The sequence below is a fragment of the Oncorhynchus clarkii genome, chromosome 24 (genome assembly GCF_045791955.1).
Source record: "Oncorhynchus clarkii lewisi isolate Uvic-CL-2024 chromosome 24, UVic_Ocla_1.0, whole genome shotgun sequence".
In the NCBI taxonomy this organism is placed as follows: Eukaryota; Metazoa; Chordata; class Actinopteri; order Salmoniformes; family Salmonidae; genus Oncorhynchus; species Oncorhynchus clarkii.
In genome coordinates, this window is record NC_092170.1 from 46591307 (window position 1) to 46605055 (window position 13749).

General features: G+C 43.5%; 1 protein-coding gene across 1 annotated transcript in view; it reads right to left on the reverse strand.

Moving 5' to 3' along the window:
* Window positions 1–13749, reverse strand: part of LOC139382945 (transcriptional coactivator YAP1-like) — a 94294-nt gene that overhangs the window by 31911 nt on the left and 48634 nt on the right. The window contains exons 5-6 of the mRNA XM_071127219.1: window positions 2099–2277; window positions 1306–1439 (exon numbers count right to left, since the gene is read on the reverse strand). Of these exons, the coding sequence (XP_070983320.1) occupies window positions 1306–1439; window positions 2099–2277 (313 nt within the window). The remainder of the gene's footprint in view (window positions 1–1305; window positions 1440–2098; window positions 2278–13749) is intronic.

Consider the following 13749-nt stretch of genomic DNA (forward strand, 5'->3'; position numbering starts at 1 on the left):
TATTTCTGTTTATTTTTTTATACATTTGTAAACATCTGTGTATACACTGCTGAGGATTTGTATTTATTTAATCCATTTTAGAATAAGGCTGTAATGTAACAAAATGTTGAAAAAGTGAAGGGGTCTGAATACTTTCAGAATGCAAGTGAAAAGAAGGAAGCCTTTACAAAATAAAGAATATTCCAAAACATGCATCTGTTTGCGACAAGGCACTAAAGTAATACTGGCAAAGCAATTTACTTTTTGTCTTTAATGCAAAGTGTTGTGTTTGGGTCAAATCCAATACAACACATTACTGAGTACCACTCTGCATTATTTCAAGCATAGTTGTGGCTATGCTATGGGTATGCCTGTAATCGTTAAGGACTGGGGAGTTTTTCAGGGTAAAAACAAACAGACAGTGGGAGATGAATTCACCTTCCAGCAATAATCTAAAACACAAGGCTAAATCTACACTGGAGTTGCTTAGCAAGAAGACAGTGAATGTTCCTGAGTGGCCAAGCTAGTTTTGACATAAATCTACCTGAAAATCTACAGCAAGGCCTGAAAATGGTTGTCTAGTAATGATCAACAACCAACTTGACAGAGCTTGAATATTGTTTTTAAGAATAATGGGCAAATGTGTGGAAACCTCTGTAATCGCTGCCAAAGTGTTGACAAAGGGGTGTGAATACCTATGTAAATGAGATATTTCTGTATTTAATTCAGATTTTTTCCCCAAACATTTCTAAAAACATGTGATCATTATTGTCATTGTGTGTAGATGGGTGAGAAAACAGATATCCATGTTGAACTGGGAATAAGTCAAGGGGGGTGAATGCTTTCTGAAGTAACTAATACTTCAAACACTATTTCACAAATCATGAGTCACTTTTCCCATCTGTGTGTTGGGGCGGCAGGTAGCCTACTGGTTAGAGTGTTGGACTAGTAACTGAAAGGTTGCTGGATCGAATCCCTGAGCTGACAAGGTAAACATCTGTCATTCTGCACCTGAACAAGGCAGTTGACCCAGGTAAAGGTCAAATCTATTGTTTTAAATATTGGTAAAGTCTAGCCAATCTAGAACACTCAGAGCTGGTTTCCTGGACACAGATTTAGCTAAACTCAAGCCAGGATTCGACTGCGGATTTGGACAATGCCATTTAAAGGTGACATCCGATTGGGCCTACATATGCAGTGTTTACAGTGAATGTGGTTTCTATGAATGTGGGAGCATTGCCTTTTTAAAGGTGCATTGCAGACAAAGCACAATCTGAATTCTGGCCTAAGACAACAAATAAGTTCCAGACAAAGAGGTAGGCGTACCTGTTGAGGAATGGGTCATTGCTGTTGGTGGTCATGATTCTGGCGTCCTGGCCCATCCCAGGGGACGACACGGGGTTAAGGGTTCCCCCGTCCTGCTCCATACTGGTGGGCAGTTGGTTCCTCAGAGCAAGCTCCTTCAACACACAACATACACATTACACATGTTAGTGGATCATATACACATTACACATGTTAGTGGATCATATACACATTACACATGTTAGTGGATCATATACACATTACACATGTTAGTGGATCATATACACATTACACATGTTATTCTCTCCTTCACCCTCTTTTTACCTGTCTGTCTGTCTGTCTGTCTGTCTGTCTGTCTGTCTGTCTGTCTGTCTGTCTGTCTGTCTGTGTCAGAGTTAATTTGCGTTCTATCCACTGTATATCAAGTTAAATCTAGGATTAAACAGACAGACATCACACAGCTATGTGATCCTTCCACTTGAGTATGAAGAGAGAGAGAGACAGAGAGAGAGACAGGGAGAGACAGGGAGACAGGGAGACAGAGAGACAGAGAGACAGAGAGACAGAGAGACAGAGAGAGAGAGAGAGAGAGAGAGAGAGAGAGAGAGAGAGAGAGAGAGAAAGAAAGAGAGATATACTGTGTAGTAGAACTGGGATAATGTGTGGTGGGACAAGTTAGTTTATATAGACATCGATCTGTGTTGGGATTCAGGTTAGTTTATATAGACATGGATCTGAGTTGGGATTCAGGTTAGTTTATATAGACATGGATCTGAGTTGGGATTCAGGTTAGTTTATATGGATTTCTGCTGACCTGTGGTCTGGTGCGGAGCAGCTCCTGGTGTTTCAGTCTCAACCTCACCTTCTCCATCTGCAGCTGCTGGAGCTGTATCTTGTTGCTGCCCCCCATGACTCCTCCACTTTGGGGGCTGGAAGGCAGCTGGCTCCCCTGCTTACCAGGAGCACTCTGGGTGATACGCTGCTGGTTCAGGCCTCCAGAGGGAGAGAGGGGTGAGAGGTTAATTATCAGATTTTACAAGACACAAATCATCCAGCATTGTTGGTGTACTGTGTATTTGATGTACTGTGTATTTCGTGTAATGTGTATTAGGTGTATTTGGTGTACTGTGTATTAGGTGTACTGTGTATACTGTTGACTGTGTATATGATGTACTGTGTATTTGATGTAATGTGTATTAGGTGTATTTGGTGTACTGTGCATTTGGTGTACTGTGTATACGGTGTACTGTGTATATGATGTACTGTGTATTAGGTGTATTTGATGTACTGTATATTTGGTGTAATGTGTATAGGTGTATTTGATGTACTGTGTATCAGGTGTATTGTGTATTAGGTGTATTTGATGTACTGTGTATATGATGTACTGTGTATTAGGTGTATTTGATGTACTGTATATTTGGTGTAATGTGTATAGGTGTATTTGATGTACTGTGTATCAGGTGTATTGTGTATTAGGTGTATTTGATGTACTGTGTATTAGGTGTAATGTGTATTAGGTGTATTTGATGTACTGTGTATCAGGTGTATTGTGTATTAGGTGTATTTGATGTACTGTGTATTTGGTGTACTGTGTATACGGTGTACTACTACACTACACTTATTACACTTCTCCTAACCTCTCCTTCTTGGGGTTGGGGAACCCTGCCTTATGGTTGTTGAATCTTGCTGTTGTCAGTACGTCATTTCCGGTCACGACTTGCAGACTTGTTTTTGAGTTGCTGTGCGTTTTGTTGCCAACCTGTTTTGCTACCTGACAAATTTACGGTTTTTACTTTTTAATTACCGTTTATATTTTTGTTTTTTCCTCCTCAACTTTTTCACTCCGGACGCTTTATCTGGACGTGGTTCGTCAGGACCTCCAACAGCCGAAGCTAAGTAGTAACATTAACATGATGCCTTCTAATTGCAGTCGCTGTACTCGCCTTCCGGCGAGGATAGCTGTGCTACAAGCCCAGCTTCAGACGCAATCGCTAGGCAAGGGTAATTTCAGTGTAGGAAAGGATGAAACAGCGTCTGTGCCACCAGTAAGTACAGATAGTAGTATAAATCCCCTGGCACAGTCCCCGCAGCCGGACAACTTTCTCACGGTTTCTGGAAGGAAACGCTGTAGGAACGCTCAACCGGTGTTGCTCATTCAGCCGACAGAAACTTTCAACCGGTTTTCCCCATTAAGCAGCGGGTCGGAGTCAGAGGCCGAGTCTTCTCTGGTCTCTACTCCTCCCGTTACGGGGTCTGAGACGCCGAAGCTTCCCACCATTAGCTCTGACAAATTGAAAACTCTAGTCATTGGCGACTCCATTACCCGCAGTATTAGACTTAAAACGAATCATCCAGCGATCATACACTGTTTACCGGGGGGCAGGGCTACCGACGTTAAGGCTAATCTGAAGATGGTGCTGGCTAAAGCTAAAACTGGCGAGTGTAGAGAGTATAGAGATATTGTTATCCACGTCGGCACCAACGATGTTAGGATGAAACAGTCAGAGATCACCAAGCGCAACATAGCTTCTGCGTGTAAATCAGCTAGAAAGATGTGTCGGCATCGAGTAATTGTCTCTGGCCCCCTCCCAGTTAGGGGGAGTGATGAGCTCTACAGCAGAGTCTCACAACTCAATCGCTGGTTGAAAACTGTTTTCTGCCCCTCCCAAAAGATAGAATTTGTAGATAATTGGCCCTCTTTCTGGGACTCACCCACAAACAGGACCAAGCCTGACCTGCTGAGGAGTGACGGACTCCATCCTAGCTGGAGGGGTGCTCTCATTTTATCTACCAACATAGACAGGGCTCTAACTCCTCTAGCTCCACAATGAAATATGGTGCAGGCCAGGCAGCAGGCTGTTAGCCAGCCTGCCAGCATAGTGGAGTCTGCCACTAGCACAGTCAGTGTAGTCAGCTCAGCTATCACCATTGAGACCGTGTCTGTGCCTCGACCTATGTTGGGCAAAACTAAACATGGCGGTGTTCGCCTTAGCAATCTCACTAGGATAAAGACCACCTCCATTCCTGTCATTATTGAAAGAGATCATGATACCTCACATCTCAAAATAGGGCTACTTAATGTTAGATCCCTTACTTCAAAGGCAATTATAGTCAATGAACTAATCACTGATCATAATCTTGATGTGATTGGCCTGACTGAAACATGGCTTAAGCCTGATGAATTTACTGTGTTAAATGAGGCCTCACCTCCTGGCTACACTAGTGACCATATCCCCCGTGCATCCCGCAAAGGCGGAGGTGTTGCTAACATTTACGATAGCAAATTTCAATTTACAAAAAAAAAAATGACGTTTTCGTCTTTTGAGCTTCTAGTCATGAAATCTATGCAGCCTACTCAATCACTTTTTATAGCTACTGTTTACAGGCCTCCTGGGCCATATACAGCGTTCCTCACTGAGTTCCCTGAATTCCTATCGGACCTTGTAGTCATAGCGGATAATATTCTAATCTTTGGTGACTTTAATATTCACATGGAAAAGTCCACAGACCCACTCCAAAAGGCTTTCGGAGCCATCATCGACTCAGTGGGTTTTGTCCAACATGTCTCTGGACCCACTCACTGTCACAGTCATACGCTGGACCTAGTTTTGTCCCATGGAATAAATGTTGTGGATCTTAATGTTTTTCCTCATAATCCTGGACTATCGGACCACCATTTTATTACGTTTGCAATTGCAACAAATAATCTGCTCAGACCCCAACCAAGGATCATCAAAAGTCGTGCTATAAATTCACAGACAACACAAAGATTCCTTGATGTCCTTCCAGATTCCCTCTGTCTACCCAAGGACGCCAGAGGACAAAAATCAGTTAACCACCTAACTGAGGAACTCAATTTAACCTTGCGCAATACCCTAGATGCAGTTGCACCCCTAAAAACTAAAAACATTTCTCATAAGAAACTAGCTCCCTGGTACACAGAAAATACCCGAGCTCTGAAGCAAGCTTCCAGAAAATTGGAACGGAAATGGCGCCACACCAAACTGGAAGTCTTCCAACTAGCTTGGAAAGACAGTACTGTGCAGTACCGAAGAGCCCTTACTGCTGCTCGATCAACCTATTTTTCTAACTTAATTGAGGAAAATAAGAACAATCCGAAATTCCTTTTTGATACTGTCGCAAAGCTAACTAAAAAGCAGCATTCTCCAAGAGAGGATGACTTTCACTTTAGCAGTGATAAATTCATGAACTTCTTTGAGGAAAAGATTATGATTATTAGAAAGCAAATCTTCCTTAAATCTGCGTATTCCTTCAAAGCTCAGTTGTCCTGAGTCTGCACAACTCTGCCAGGACCTAGGATCAAGAGAGACGCTCAAGTGTTTTAGTACTATATCTCTTGACACAATGATGAAAATAATCATGGCCTCTAAACCTTCAAGCTGCATACTGGACCCTATTCCAACTAAACTACTGAAAGAGCTGCTTCCTGTGCTTGGCCCTCCTATGTTGAACATAATAAACGGCTCTCTATCCACCAGATGTGTACCAAACTCACTAAAAGTGGCAGTAATAAAGCCTCTCTTGAAAAAGCCAAACCTTGACCCAGAAAATATAAAAAACTATCGGCCTATATCGAATCTTCCATTCCTCTCAAAAATTTTAGAAAAGGCTGTTGCGCAACAACTCACTGCCTTCCTGAAGACAAACAATGTATACGAAATGCTTCAGTCTGGTTTTAGACCCCATCATAGCACTGAGACGGCACTTGTGAAGGTGGTAAATTACATTTTAATGGCATCGGACCGAGGCTCTGCATCTGTCCTCGTGCTCCTAGACCTTAGTGCTGCTTTTGATACCATCGATCACCACATTCTTTTGGAGAGATTGGAAACCCAAATTGGTCTACACGGACAAGTTCTGGCCTGGTTTAGATCTTATCTGTCGGAAAGATATCAGTTTGTCTCAGGGAATAGTTTGTCCTCTGACAAATCAACTGTAAATTTCGGTGTTCCTCAAGGTTCCGTTTTAGGACCACTATTGTTTTCACTATATATTTTACCTCTTGGGGATGTTATTCGAAAACATAATGTTAACTGCTGGTCACTGCTATGCGGATGACACACAGCTGTACATTTCAATTAAACATGGTGAAGCCCCAAAATTGCCCTTGCTAGAAGAATGTGTTTCAGACATAAGGAAGTGGATGGCTGCAAACTTTTACTTTTAAACTCGGACAAAACAGAGATGCTTGTTCTAGGTCCCAAGAAACAAAGAGATCTTCTGTTGAATCTGACAATTAATCTTAATGGTTGTACAGTCGTCTCAAATAAAACTGTGAAGGACCTCGGCGTTACTCTGGACCCTGATCTCTCTTTTGAAGAACATATCAAGACCATTTCAAGGACAGCTTTTTTCCATCTACGTAACATTGCAAAAATCAGAAACTTTCTGTCCAAAAATTATGCAGAAAAATTAATCCATGCTTTTGTCACTTCTAGGTTAGACTACTGCAATGCTCTACTTTCCGGCTACCCGGATAAAGCACTAAATAAACTTCAGTTAGTGCTAAATACGGCTGCTAGAATCCTGACTAGAACCAAAAAATTTGATCATATTACTCCAGTGCTAGCCTCTCTACACTGGCTTCCTGTCAAAGCAAGGGCTGATTTCAAGGTTTTACTGCTAACCTACAAAGCATTACATGGGCTTGCTCCTACCTATCTCTCTGATTTGGTCCTGCCGTACATACCTACACGTACGCTACGGTCACAAGACGCAGGCCTCCTAATTGTCCCTAGAATTTCTAAGCAAACAGCTGGAGGCAGGGCTTTCTCCTATAGAGCTCCATTTTTATGGAACGGTCTGCCTACCCATGTCAGAGACGCAAACTCGGTCTCAACCTTTAAGTCTCTACTGAAGACTCATCTCTTCAGTGGGTCATATGATTGAGTGTAGTCTGGCCCAGGAGTGGGAGGGTGAACGGAAAGGCTCTGGAGCAACGAACCGCCCTTGCTGTCTCTGCCTGGCCGGTTCCCCTCTTTCCACTGGGATTCTCTGCCTCTAACCCTATTACAGGGGCTGAGTCACTGGCTTACCGGGGCTCTCTCATGCCGTCCCTGGAGGGGGTGCGCCACCTGAGTGGGTTGAGTCACTGATGTGGTCATCCTGTCTGGGTTGGCGCCCCCCCCCCTTGGGTTGTGCCGTGGCGGAGGTCTTTGTGGGCTATACTCAGCCTTGTCTAAGTTGGTGGTTGAAGATATCCCTCTAGTGGTGTGGGGGCTGTGCTTTGGCAAAGTGGGTGGGGTTATATCCTTCCTGTTTGGCCCTGTCCGGGGGTGTCCTCGGAATGGGCCACAGTGTCTCCTGACCCCTCCTGTCTCAGCCTCCAGTATTTATGCTGCAGTAGTAGTTTATGTGTCGGGGGGCTAGGGTCAGTTTGTTATATCTGGAGTACTTCTCCTGTCCTATTCGGTGTCCTGTGTGAATCTAGGTGTGCGTTCTCTAATTCTTTCCTTCTCTCTTTCTCTCTCTCCTGTCTCAGCCTCCAGTATTTATGCTGCAGTAGTAGTTTATGTGTCGGGGGGCTAGGGTCAGTTTGTTATATCTGGAGTACTTCTCCTGTCCTATTCGGTGTCCTGTGTGAATCTAGGTGTGCGTTCTCTAATTCTTTCCTTCTCTCTTTCTCTCTCTCGGAGGACCTGAGCCCTAGGACCATGCCCCAGGACTACCTGACATGATGACTCCTTGCTGTCCCCAGCCCACCTGGCTGTGCTGCTGCTCCAGTTTCAACTGTTCTGCCTTAATATTATTCGACCATGCTGGTCATTTATGAACATTTGAACATCTTGGCCATGTTCTGTTATAATCTCCACCCGGCACAGCCAGAAGAAGACTGGCCATCCCACATATGCTCTCTCTAATTCTCTCTTTTTTTCTCTCTCTCGGAGGACCTGAGCCCTAGGACCATGCCCCAGGACTACCTGACATGATGACTCCTTGCTGTCCCCAGTCCACCTGGCTGTGCTGCTGCTCCAGTTTCAACTGTTCTGCCTTAATATTATTCGACCATGCTGGTCATTTATGAACATTTGAACATCTTGGCCATGTTCTGTTATAATCTCCACCCGGCACAGCCAGAAGAGGACTGGCCACCCCACATAGCCTGGTTCCTCTCTAGGTTTCTTCCTAGGTTTTGGCCTTTCTAGGGAGTTTTTCCTAGCCACCGTGCTTCTACACCTGCATTGCTTGCTGTTTGGGGTTTTAGGCTGGGTTTCTGTACAGCACTTTGAGATATCAGCTGATGTACGAAGGGCTATATAAATAAATTTGATTTGATTTACTGTGTATTTGGTGTACTGTGTATTTGGTGTACTGTGTATTTGGTGTACTGTGTATACGGTGTACTGTGTATTTGGTGTACTGTGTATACGGTGTACTGTGTATACGGTGTACTGTGTATATGATGTATTTGTATTATGTATGCTACAGTCAGCCATGACCATTCTCTACACACTACCATTCATTCCTACAACCAAGTTACAATCAAAGTGAAACTATTACATCTTGTGCATTGGACTCTCTTTTGCAGAAATGGTGTCTGTCTGTCTGTCTGTCTGTCTGTCTGTCTGTCTGTCTGTCTGTCTGTCTGTCTGCCTGCCTGTCTGCCTGTCTGTCTGTCTGTCTGTCTGTCTGTCTGTCTGTCTGTCTGTCTGTCTGTCTGCCTGTCTGTCTGTCTGTCTGCCTGTCTGTCTGCCTGTCTGCCTGTCTGTCTGTGTACTGTGAGTGTTTAGGTGTGTCCCACAGGGAATAGGGTGCAATTTGCCATTTCAAGCCTTTGTGTTCTAGTGTTGAGCCAATGAGAGGGAAAGAAGCCCCAACACAACACAAGTCTTCCACAACGTAACAAATAAATACAAATAAATCAAACTACAAAAACAAATAATAATAAGAAATAAAGAAAACAAATATACAAATATATTAAAATGTTAATTTAAAATGGCATTCCACAACGCATCTCAAAGTCTTTCCAGAACAGATCACAAGTCTTCCACAACGCATCAATCAAACAGTGAATCGCCTCCTCTTTCTGACTCGCAGACAGGCAGACAGACAGACTGACAGGCAGGCAGACAGACAGACAGGCAGGCAGACAGACAGACAGACAGAGAGGCAGACTCTGTTAGTTTACTACATTGTTGCAGTGTGAATTACTCATAAGGACACACATGCACACAGACACGCACACAAACACACACTCTACAAAGGGTGTGCCAGCTGAGAACTATTAAAATGATCTGCAGCTTTCTGTTCTTTGAAGGTTAGGTCAATATTTGTCAGCTGTCAATTTAACAGGGAGGTTATTGCCAGGGTGTTGCATGTCCAGGGTGTTGCACATCCTGGGTTGAGATAAGAAAAAAGAATGACACAACTACATGTGATAGAAAGGGTTAGGGACATGTGATAGAAAGGGTTAGGGACATGTGATAGAAAGGGTTAGGGACATGTGATAGAAAGGGTTAGGGACATGTGATAGAAAGGGTTAGGGACATGTGATAGAAAGGGTTAGGAACATGTGATAGAAAGGGTTAGGGACATGTGATAGAAAGGTCATATGATCAATATGAAAAGGACAATGGTGAGAAAAAAAGACAAACTGGTCCTTATCAGAAGTGTCTGGTCAGTCACATCTGGGTATTGGATTAGTGTCTGGTCAGTCACATCTGGGTATTGGATTAGTGTCTGGTCAGTCACATCTGGGTATTGGATTAGTGTCTGGTCGGTCACATCTGGGTATTGGATTAGTGTCTGGTCAGTCACATCTAGGTATTGGATTAGTGTCTGGTCGGTCACATCTAGGTATTGGATTAGTGTCTGGTCAGTCACATCTGGGTATTGGATTAGTGTCTGGTCAGTCACATCTGGGTATTGGATTAGTGTCTGGTCGGTCACATCTGGGTATTGGATTAGTGTCTGGTCGGTCACATCTGGGTATTGGATTAGTGTCTGGTCAGTCACATCTGGGTATTGGATTAGTGTCTGGTCAGTCACATCTGGGTATTGGATTAGTGTCTGGTCGGTCACATCTAGGTATTGGATTAGTGTCTGGTCAGTCACATCTGGGTATTGGATTAGTGTCTGGTCAGTCACATCTGGGTATTGGATTAGTGTCTGGTCAGTCACATCTGGGTATTGGATTAGTGTCTGGTCGGTCACATCTAGGTATTGGATTAGTGTCTGGTCAGTCACATCTGGGTATTGGATTAGTGTCTGGTCAGTCACATCTGGGTATTGGATTAGTGTCTGGTCAGTCACATCTGGGTATTGGATTAGTGTCTGGTCAGTCACATCTGGGTATTGGATTAGTGTCTGGTCTGTGTTCATTCAGTATTGTTCTAATTGTCATTATTACAAACAAATACAAAACAATTGTCAGATTAATCTGTATCGGCTTTTTTTGGTCCTCTAATAATCGGTAAAGTTATCGGCGTTGAAAAATCATAATCGGTCCACCTCTAGTACATACACACCAGGTACATACACACCAGGTACATACACACCGGGTACATACACACCGGGTACATACACACACACAGGTACATACACACCAGGTACATACACACCAGGTACATACACACCGGGTACATACACACCGGGTACATACACATCGGGTACATACACACACACAGGTACCTTTCACCAGATCACCAGTCCAACGCCAGCCCACCAATGGCTACAGCAGCACTACTGACCTCTCACATGTACAGTCCAAAGGATTAGCTAACGGCTAACTCAGCTGTTGCTGAAACACTAAAATGGCTAACGGCTAGTCCTAACACCAAGACTTAGCCAAGGTCCGAGTTCTGGACTATAGGGTTAGCTGTGTGTGTTGCCCAAACCACTCCGAACAGGATTAACTATATGGAATCCCTTGAGAATGACTTGAAAATGGGTCTCCTGTAAAACGTGTTGTTGTTATTGCTGCTACCTTTCTTCTCCCAGACTCTGTAAAGTCCTGTAGTAGCAGTGAACCCAGAGAAGAAGTTGAAATGTGATTAGAAAGATGGCATAGTCTGACTTCGTCACTGGATATTGAATTAAAGTGAGTTTACTCATGAGTCCAGCATGAACTACGGGCTAACCTAAACAACTAAACTCTATTACCAAGACAGTCGTGAAGAGGGCACAACAACGCATTTTCCCCCTCAGGAGAGGTTTTGGCATGGGACCCAGATCCTCAAAAAGTTCTATAGCTGCACCATCGAGAGCATCTTGACCGGTAGCATCACCGCCTGGTATGGCAACTGCTCGGCCTCCGACCGTAAGGCACTTCAGAGGGTAGTGCGAACGGCCCAGTACATTACTGGGGCCAAGCTTCCTGCCATCCAGGACCTCTATACCAGGTGGTGTCAGAGGAAGGCCCTAAACATTGTCAAAGACCCCAGCCACCCCAGTCATAGACTGTTCTCTCCGCTACCGCACGGCAAGCGGTACCCTGAGCACCAAGTCTAGGACCAAAAGGCTCCTTGACAGCTTCTATCCCCCAGACATAAGACTCTCGAACAGCTAATCAAATGGCCACCAGACTATTTGCATTGACCCCCCCCCCCCCTCCTTAGTTTTTACACTGCTGTTACCATCTGTGCATGATGTACTCATAGTCACTTTACCCCAACCTACATGTACACTGCTGTTACTATCTGTTTATGATGTACTCATAGTCACTTTACCCCAACCTACATGTACACTGCTGTTACTATCTGTTTATGATGTACTCATAGTCACTTTACCCCAACCTACATGTACACTGCTGTTACTATCTGTTTATGATGTACTCATAGTCACTTTACCCCAACCTACATGTACACTGCTGTTACTCTCTGTTTATGATGTACTCATAGTCACTTTACCCCAACCTACATGTACACTGACTCAGTACCCCCTGAATAAAGCCTCATTATTGTTATTTTATTGTGAAACTTTTTATTATTGTGTAACTTTATTTACTTTAGTTTATTTAGTAAATATTTTCTTAACTCTACATTGTTGGTTAGGGGCTTGTAAGTAAACATTTCACTGTGAGGTCTACTACACCTGTTGTATTCAGCATTTCACTGTGAGGTCTACCTACACCTGTTGTATTCAGCATTTCACCGTAAGGTCTACCTACACCTGTTGTATTCAGCATTTCACTGTGAGGTCTACCTACACCTGTTGTATTCAGCATTTCACTGTGAGGTCTACTACACCTGTTGTATTCAGCATTTCACTGTGAGGTCTACTACACCTGTTGTATTCAGCATTTCACTGTGAGGTCTACCTACACCTGTTGTATTCAGCATTTCACTGTAAGGTCTACTACACCTGTTGTATTCAGCATTTCACTGTAAGGTCTACTACACCAGTTGTATTCAGCATTTCACTGTAAGGTCTACTACACCTGTTGTATTCAGAATTTCACTGTAAGGTCTACTACACCTGTTGTATTCAGCATTTCACAGTAAGGTCTACCTACACCTGTTGTATTCGGCATTTCACCGTAAGGTCTACTACACCTGTTGTATTCGGCATTTCACTGTAAGGTCTACTACACCTGTTGTATTCATCATTTCACTGTGAGGTCTACTACACCTGTTGTATTCAGCATTTCACTGTAAGGTCTACTACAACTGTTGTATTCAGCATTTCACTGTGAGGTCTACTACACCTGTTGTATTCAGCATTTCACTGTAAGGTCTACTACACCTGTTGTATTCAGCATTTCACTGTGAGGTCTACTACACCTGTTGTATTCAGCATTTCACCGTAAGGTCTACTACACCTGTTGTATTCAGCATTTCACTGTGAGGTCTACTACACCTGTTGTATTCAGCATTTCACTGTGAGGTCTACTACACCTGTTCTATTCAGCATTTCACCGTAAGGTCTACTACACCTGTTGTATTCGGCATTTCACCGTAAGGTCTACTACACCTGTTGTATTCGGCATTTCACTGTAAGGTCTACTACACCTGTTGTATTCATCATTTCACTGTGAGGTCTACTACACCTGTTGTATTCAGCATTTCACTGTAAGGTCTACTACACCTGTTGTATTCAGCATTTCACTGTGAGGTCTACTACACCTGTTGTATTCAGCATTTCACTGTAAGGTCTACTACACCTGTTGTATTCAGCATTTCACTGTAAGGTCTACTACACCTGTTGTATTCAGCATTTCACCGTAAGGTCTACTACACCTGTTGTATTCGGCATTTCACTGTAAGGTCTACTACAACTGTTGTATTCATCATTTCACTGTGAGGTCTACTACACCTGTTGTATTCAGCATTTCACTGTAAGGTCTACTACACCTGTTGTATTCAGCATTTCACTGTGAGGTCTACTACACCTGTTGTATTCAGCATTTCACTGTAAGGTCTACTACACCTGTTGTATTCAGCATTTCACTGTAAGGTCTACTACACCTGTTGTATTCAGCATTTCACTGTAAGGTCTACTACACCT